The sequence below is a fragment of the Nannospalax galili genome, unplaced genomic scaffold (genome assembly GCF_000622305.1).
Source record: "Nannospalax galili isolate Female #2095 unplaced genomic scaffold, S.galili_v1.0 scaffold342, whole genome shotgun sequence".
In the NCBI taxonomy this organism is placed as follows: Eukaryota; Metazoa; Chordata; class Mammalia; order Rodentia; family Spalacidae; genus Nannospalax; species Nannospalax galili.
The window spans coordinates 2834921-2844100 of record NW_008349359.1 but is presented as its reverse complement, the minus strand read 5'-3'; the positions used below and the strand labels follow the sequence as shown (position 1 = coordinate 2844100).

Sequence of the window (9180 nt, the reverse complement as noted above, 5' to 3'; positions counted from 1 at the left end):
GAAAACAAATGATACCAAATGTTGGAGAGGATGTGGGGAAAGGGGAGCACTCATCCACTGCTGGTGGGGCTGCAAACTGGTTCAACCCCTATGGAAAGCAGTGTGGAGAACTTCTTTAAAAACTACAAATGAACTTACCATTTGACCCAGTTATACCACTCCTTGCCATATACCCAAAGTACTTACCCTATTGCAGAGACACTTGTACATCCCTGTTTGTTGCTGCTCTTTTCACAATAGCTAAGAGATGCAAGCAACCTAAATGTCCCTCAGTTGACGAGTGGATAATCAAAATGTGGTTCATTTATACGATGGAGTTTTACTCAGCACTAAAGAAAGATGAAGTCATAAAATTTGCAGGTATGTGGATAGAACTAGAAACTTATACTAAGTGAAGTAACACAGACTCAGAAAAAAATTGACATATGTTCTCCCTCATATGTGGATCCTAGAACCAAATCCTGATAAGAGAGTATGTATCCAGACATAGCTACAGGATCCAGGATAATGAAAAGGAACCAGGGAGGTAAAGGAAATGAACCTCAAAGAGAAGAACAGTAGGGAACAGGCCTTAATAAGGGAGATATGGATAAAAATTGGGTTAGTTTAAGGGAGGGGGGAGGGAAGGGTATACAAGCAACCTAGGGATGGTAGGATCATAGGAGCAAGGGTATTAGTAAGGAAGAAAGGGGGGGGAAGTGTGTGCACCTTAAGTGCGAAAACCATGATAGAGGGGTGAGACGATACAAGAGATAAACAATGCGTAGCTAGTTTTAAAAACTAGAGGGAACCATATTAGTCCAACAACCTACTGACAAAGTATACATACCAGATCAGGAAATATATATCTAGGCAAGGTTTATCTGAGAACAATTGGTCTTTGCCCAAGATTTGTCTACATTGCACACAGTAATTAAAAGTACCAGACTGGCCAGGCGTGGTAGCACACGCCTTTAATTCCAGCACTTGGGAACCAGAGGCAGGCGGATCTCTGTGATTTCAAGGCCAGCCTGGTCTACATAGTTAGTTCCAGGACAGCTAGGGCTACAGGGAGACCCTGTCTCAAAAAGATCAAAAAAATAAATAAATAAGTACCAGACTGGTGGAACTAACCTTCTTGGATGTTTAACAGACATATTTTGAGGCCTATAATAATTTGGTTAGAGGGACATGAAGGACAGTTTTTGCTCCTTGCCCTCCTAGGTCGACTAGTTCCAGGGGATTATGAGCGTCTCTCAAAATCTCCTTGGTGAGTTACCTGTCCTCTTGATCAAGGAGGCCATGGAGACCCCACAAGATGGACTTGAACCAGTGTCTAGTCTACAAAGAGGAGGATCAACGCAGAGGAATCATTTCCTCCATGCTTCCAAGCAAAGCCAACCATGATTGAGCAGGACCTTTGACTTATCTTCACATAGGTGGAACTGGTAAAAGAAAGGAGCCAGGAGCTCCTCCCAAGCCCATTTGACCCCTGAGGAACAGATCCTCACATGGCTTAAGAGTAAAAATAAATCAGTTTATCTGGTCCAACTGTATGGTCTTAAACTCCCAAAAGGAAAGTATAACCAAAGATTAAATGGACCAACATAATTTCATAAGAGTCCATATGTATATCTAAAGGCTACATAACAAGCAACAATGCCAGATAGGAGATACCTTCTTTTGAGTTGTTGGCCAGGGTGGCCCAAGGAACTCCCAGATAGTAACCCAGCATAGAATTGGGAAAATGAACAGCAGACCCCAATCTTATTTAAAGGAATATTGACAGCTGATTGCTGCTAGATGAGGAACAGCTGATCTTCCTAAAACAGACCTCTAGATAGGCTGATTAGATTCACCAGATGGACAAGAAGTGGGGCTCGGCTGGGCGTGCTAACGTCACAGCAGACAGTAACAGGGATAAGAGTATAAGGGCTCTAGTGGGCGGAGGGGGCTATGGGAGGGTGCCATGTTGGAAGTGGGTGTACAGTGATTAAGATGGTTTGGGATGTTCTGTGTAATACACACACAAATCAACAAATTTAAAACAAATTTGAGTAGGAAGCATAAAATGTTATGTCATGTTAATTAGTAGAGGTGATAAACATTACCATTGAAATCTACCCAATGACTTTATAGACATATACAGATTCCAAGGATCCGAGTGCAACCGATTATGACTAGCAATAATCAGATACATACAGATTAGAGATGCGTCAACATCTCAGTGTTCGTTGTAAAAACAATAAGTCTTTCTGTAAGAAACAGTATATTTTAAAATGAAATAATGAAATGGAGATTTTAAAAAAAAATTTTTTTTTTAATTTTATGTGTACGAGTGTATTGCCTGCATGTATGTGAGTGCACCCGTGTCGTGCAGTGCGACAGACATCAGAAGAAGGCCTCAGATTCCCCTGGAACTAGAGTTAAGGACTGTTCATAGCCGCCATGTCATTGCTGGAAATTGAACCCAGGTCCTTTGCAAGAGCAGTCAGTGCTCTTAAGTGCTGAGCCATTTCTCCAGGAGATCTTTTTTTAGAGGTTAAAAACTCATTCAATTTTTTGTCTTACAGGGCTTATACTAAGTTCAATATTGTGTAACTATATTAATTCAACAGCAAACCTAAAATTACCTGGACATGTTGGTGCATGCCTTAAATCCAGCACTTGGGAGGCAGAGGCAGGCTCATCTCTGTGAGATTGAGGCCATCCCTGTCTATATAAGGTCCCTAAAAACAAATAACAACAACAACAAAAAAAAAAAACCCACAAAAACAAAAAAAAAACCCCCACAGTTATTTACCTCTTCATGACCACTTAGATGGCCATAATCGAAGAGGCAAGTCATGGACTGGCAAGATGGCTCTGTGGTTAAGAGCCCCTACTGTTCTTCCAGAGGACTTGAGTTCAATTCCTAGCACCCATGTCAGGCATCTTACAACTGCCTGTAACTCCAGCTCCAGGGGATCCAACACCCACTTCTAACTTCAGTGGGCATCTGCACACACATGCACAAACCCATACAAGACACACACACACACACACACACACACACGATTTTTTAAAATAATTTTTTTAAAAGGCAAATCATAGCAAGTGTTAGCAAAATGTGACAAAATTAGAGCCCTCATACACTGGTGGAAAAATAAATTTGAACAGACTGTTTGGAGAGCAATCTAGCAATTTCTCAAACAGTTTGATGTAGAATTACCATTTGACCCACTCTTTCGTTTATACTGAAAAGGTTGAAAGGTGTTCAGATATTTGAGCATGATTCATAGCAGCATTATTTATGATAATCCAATGTGAATGTTGCCCAGATGCCCATCAGGTTATGCTCGAATAACATCCTCTCTAGCCATACAATGGAATAGTACTTAACTAAAAGGGAAATGAGATCCTATTTTAGCCTGCAGGAGCCACATGCTGAGTGAAAGCAGCCTGTCATAAAAGCATGTAACACATGATCCCATTCAATTCGAAATGTCCACGATAGGCAGACCCATAGGAACAGAAAGTAGATTGGAGGTTGTAGAAGGCTGGGATGGGTAGGAGCTTGCAGAGAAGGGGTGAATACCAGTGTACGGGGTTTCGTGTAGTTTTTGAGGTGATAATATTCTATAACTGGCTGGCATTGTTTGCATACGTCTTTGAATGGACTGAAAACCTTTGAATTATATTCTTTACTGTTTTCTTTTGTATTTGTTTGTTTTATACAAGCTTCACTAAATAATGTAAGCTTGCCTGAAGCTACCTAAGTAGCCCAGACTGGTCTCGAGCTAATTATCATCCTGTCTCAGCCTACCAAGGGTTGGGATTACAAGAATGCACTGCTACACCTGGATCAAATTATAAACTTTACTTATTTATTAAGTTTTTTTGTTTATGGGATGTTATTTACTGGAACACAGGCTACTTTTCAGTTGGTACACCACTCAAGAAAGGAACCTCTTCCTCGAGCAGCCATTAACTACAAGTTCCTCAGGAAGGTTTTGGGGCCTTATGTGCCCCTCCCTCTACCATGATGAGCCATTACGAAGCCCAGTCTTGTGCAGGTAACCACGACTGCTGTGTGATCATGAAGCAATATCCTTGTCACATCCTGAAGACATCTTTCTGCTACACACCACCTGATTCTCTAGCTCTTACTTCTTCCCACCCTCTCTTCCACAGTGTTCCCTGAGCCTTGGAGGGGGTGATATTGATGTCCCATATGGACTGAGAGCTTTACCATCATGTATTGTTGGCACTTTCACCATTATGAGCCTCTGGATTAACCATTTTCTGAAGCTATAAGAAGGTTCTTTGAAAAAGGCTGAGAATAGTACTAATGTATGGGTATATTCACATACTCACAGGTACATACCCACACACATACACATGATTGAAAATGAAATAGGGGGTGGATAGATAGCTCAGCAGTTAAGAGCACTGGCTGCTCTTGTATAGGATTGGGATTCAATTCCCAGCACCCACATAGCAGCTAACAACTGCCATAACTCCAAGGGCATTGCACAACACTGGTACACTTACATGCATGCAAGCAATATACTCACACACATAAAATAAAATACACTCATACACATAAAATACACTCACATATAAAATAAAAATTTTTAAATAATTTTTAAAAAATGGGGCTGGAGAGATGGCTCAGTGGTTTAGAATACTGGTTGCTCTTGCAGAGGACCTAGGTTTGATACCTAGCCCTCTTCTGACCTCCAGGGCACTGCATGGCACAGGTGCATTTACATACAGGCATGACACTCATACACATAAAATTAAAAGTTTTTTTAAAAATTAAAAAAAAAAAAAGAAAGATGAGGAGGCCAGGCGTGGTGGTGCACGCCTTTAATCCCAGCTCTAGGGAGGCAGAGGCAGGCAGATCTCTGTGAGTTTGAAGCCAGCCTGGTCTACGGAGTGAGTTCAAGGGCAGCCAGAGCTACTTAGTGAGGTACTGTCCATAAAACAAAACAATAAAATGAAAAGATGTAGTTTGCTTCAGAGCATGGGAGAAAAGAAGGAAACTTTGCAAATTTATTATATAATGCCCAAATGTACTAGAAATTATAGACTAGTTTCATTAATAATTGTCATGCTGGAATCCTAAATAAAAACATTAGCAGGTAAAATCGCACACATAAGAGTACAGCACAACCATTCTTACATTCCTGAAGAAACAAAAGTCTTGGAACTCACCTGTGTAAACCATTTGGGTCTGGCATATTTACAGAACATTCCCCTGGAAAATATTCTCAATTTCTTTCAGAGATATTGGCATCAAATCAAAAGCCATAAAAATCATGCTTCATGTTGAAGCAGCAGTGTTTTATAAGTAGAGACAAGATAAGAGAATCCAGTGCTGCTCCACTTCATACCGTTTTAGAAGAACTGCCAATCAGACAAACTAGAATGAGCTAAGATAAATAAGTATTGCAAAGGAGGAGGTAAAATAGTTATGACTGTGTGCTGGGAAAACTCATGAAAAAGAGTGAGAAACTATAGTGGAAGTTAGTTAGCCTGGTTATTGGATACAGAATTTATATTAAGTAGTTTTTGTTTGTTTTATTGTTTGAGACAGTTTTACTATGTAGCCCCAGACTGGCCTGAAACTCAGGTCCCTCCATCTTAGGCCTTCCAAATGCTGGAATTGCAGGTGAGTACTACCATTAACACTAAAACAAATGTCCAACAATGAAGACTAAAACAACAAAGGTCCTGTTTTTCTGTTTAATATTTCAACAAACATTTTTTGAATGCCCATATAAATAATACCTTTTAGAAAATGTAATGGAAGAAGACATCTATTCATTATGATTGAAAACTAGTAAAATGCCAGGAGAAAAAAATAAGAATTATGTTAGCTTTATTTTTAGAAGGCTCGATTCAGTCTCGAATAACCTGACTTTGGGGATTTAAATTTAGATTGAGGGGCTGGAAAGATGACTCAGTGGTTAAGAATACTTGCTGTTCTTCCATAGGACCTGGGTTGAAGTGACAAATGTGCTGTGCCCATTTCATGACCCAGAAATTCGAGAAGGGTGCTCTGTGGGTCACATATTGCTAATCAACTCGTGCAATGCAAACAGTCCTGTCTGTGTATTTAGCATTTTGTTTTCTCCTTGCTTTGATGATGTGAAATCCATACTCTGCCAGGTACATGGAATTGTGCCAAGCCTAATGAGGATTTACCAAGCTTAACCAGGCTAGATAATACTGATAGCCAGCCATGCAGCATTTGGCACTATCTTTTGAGAGAGATTCCTTTACTATATATACAAAAGCAGTTTCTCTAGTTCTGCAGTACATTTCTGGTTAACTATTAATTTACATGTTTTGTTTGTTTTTTTTTAGAATGGGGGGGGTGGTCTTTTTAAGTTAGGCGCTCTCTGTAGCCCCAGCTGACCTGGAACTCTTTGTAGACCAGGCGGGCTGTCCTTGAACTCACAGAGATCTGCCTGCCTCTGCCTCCTGAACACTGGGACTAAAGGAGTGTGCCACCACAGCCTACTTTTTAGATTTTTTTTTAAATTTATTTTTATTTTATGTCTATGAGTGGTATGCCTGCATAACAGGTACAGGTGTAAGTGCACCTGTTCATGCAGTGCCCAAGGAGGACAGAAAAGGGCATTTGATCCCCTGGAACTGGAATTACAGGTGATTGTTAGCTGCCATCTGGGTGCTGGGATTTGAATTGGATCTTCTGCAAGAACAGCCAGTTCTCTCAGTCGCTGAGCCAGTCCTTGCTTTGGCTTTTTGGTTGTTTTCATAAACTTCTGGTTCTTTGGTTCCAGTTGGTTTTTTATCTAAGATGTAAATATTTTTCTTGAATCATTCTACATATGCACTATACCTCTTACAGAGAATCAATTTCTGATACAGTATGGAAGTAACAAGTAGTTTCTTTCCACTCTTCACATTAGGCTACTTTTATGAAGAATTGAAATGTTAAGAGGAATAAACACAACTAAAAACATTGTATTCCAGTGTTCATGTTAGTGCCTTTGACACATTTTATATTTCTTTAACTAAGGCTTCTGGACACACTCTCCAGAGACGATGACACATTAAGGAGAGGGTGAAACTGAAATGGAATAGCTGCTAGAGAAATGAGTGGGTTAGTGGTTTAGTAAATTTACCATCTTAACCATTTGTGGGGGGTGTTTAAACAGGTTGTCACTATATAGTATCACCTGGCCTGGAACGCCGCTATGTAGACCAGGCTGGCCTCAAACTCAAAAGATCTACCTGCTTCTGCATCTTGAGTGTGGGGATTAAAGGTGTGTGTTGCCACACCTGGCCCCATCTTAACCATTCTTTGATTTGTTTTGGTTTTGGGTTTTTGGGTTTTTTTTTAATGTGTACGAGTGTAGTGCCTGCATGTATGTGAGTGCACCCGTGTCTTGCAATGCCTCAGAGGTTAGAAGAGGGCTTCAGATTCCCCTGGATGGTTCGTAGCCGCCATGTGGGTGCTGGGAATCAAACCCAGGTCCTCTGTAAGAGCAGTCAGTGCTCTTAACCACTGAGCCATCTCTCCAGCCCCTGTTTTGGTATTTTTAAGATGGGGTCTCCCTGTTGCCCCAGCTGGCCTGGAACTTGCCATGTGTACAAGGCTGGCTTAGATTTCATTGAGATCTACCTGCCTCTGCCTCCCAAGTGCTGGTATTAAAGGTGCATGCCACTGCATCCAGCTCCTGTCTTTCTTCTTTTTCTAAATTTTTCTGTATTTTTATTTAAAGTGTATGTGTATTGCCTGCATATGTGTAAGTACATCTGTGTCTGTGCAGTGCCTGAGGAAGTCAGAAGAGGCTGCCAGATTCCCCTGGAACTGGAGTTACAGGCGGTTGCTTGCTGCCATGTGAGTGCTGGGAATTGAACCCTGGTCCTCTGCAAAAGCAGTCAGTACTCTTAACCATTGAGCCATCTCTCCAGCCCCCCAGCTCCTATCTTAACCATTCTTAAGATTGCAGTTTAGGAGGCTGGAGAGATGGCTCAGCAGTTAAGAGCACAGACAGCTCTTTTGAAGGACTTCGGTTCAGTTCCCAGCACCCACATGGCTGTAACTCCAGTTTCTAGAGACCCAACGCCCTCTCCTGGCCTCTGTGGGCATTGCATACGCAGGTGCACCAACATGCATGCATGGCAAAACATTCATACACATAAAATAAAAATAAATAAATTTTAAACAATACAATTTAATACTGTTAATTATATTCACATTGTTATGTAATAGATCTCAACTTTTTATCTGGCAGCACTGAATCTCTGTACCCAGTAAACACTAACTTCCTTTCCTCCTTGTCCTTGGGGATCAACTTTCTACTTTTTCATTCTATGATTGTGGCTACTCTAAATACTTTGTATAGGGAGAATCATAAGGTATTTGTTCTTTTGTGGCTAACTAGGTTATCTTTTTTTCTTTTTTTTTTTCTTCTGTGATACTGAAGGTCGAATTTTGCTCATACTAAGCAGGAGTTCCACCACTGAGCTTCACCTCCAGCCCAGTCACTTGTATATTAAGTGTCATCAATATTGGTCCTAACACCTTCCAAAGTGACTATGAGAGTTTGTCAAAATAAATTATGAGAACAGTTGTTGTAAGTTATAAAGGATAACCAGTTGTTACATGGGACCATAATTAAGCTACTCAGAAAGGCAACAAAGAAAATTCATTGGGGAAAGTACAAATAAAAGGGAGCTTCATAGTTCCGTGTATTTCTGTCATCTGTAACACCAGCTTGGTGCCAAGAGGTTATGACCTCAACCTGAATTAACTCCTAGAGGATATTGTGATGAACTCACTGAAATGATTATTTTAAATTATGTTATCTTCCTTATCCATTTATTTGTGTACAATCAGAATATTTTATTTCCTTACAGACTTTGCATTGTCCATTGAATGAAGAGGTAATTGCTCAAGCCAGGAAGATTTTCCCTTCAGTGATAAAATACATTGTGGAAATGACTATATGGGAAGAAGAAAAAGAACTGCCTCCTGAACTGCAGCCAAGGTGTGAAGATGTCAAAAGGGAGAGCTTGGGCTGACAAAAAGTGTTGGATAGTTTTGTTTTGTTTTGTTTTGTCTTTTTGAGACAGGGTCTCCCTGTAGGCCCAGCTGTCCTGGAACTCAATATGTAGACCAGGCTGGACTTGAACTTACAAAGATCTGCCTGCCTCTGCCTCCCAAGAGCTGGGATTAAA

General features: G+C 40.6%; 1 protein-coding gene across 1 annotated transcript in view; it reads left to right on the top strand.

Annotated features, from left to right (window-relative positions):
• Positions 1 to 9180, top strand: part of Ubr1 (ubiquitin protein ligase E3 component n-recognin 1) — a gene marked incomplete in the record, with an annotated part of 168776 nt that overhangs the window by 29203 nt on the left and 130393 nt on the right. Inside the window, 1 exon segment of the mRNA XM_008846839.3 lies at positions 8860 to 8990. Within this exon segment, the coding sequence (XP_008845061.1) occupies positions 8860 to 8990 (131 nt within the window).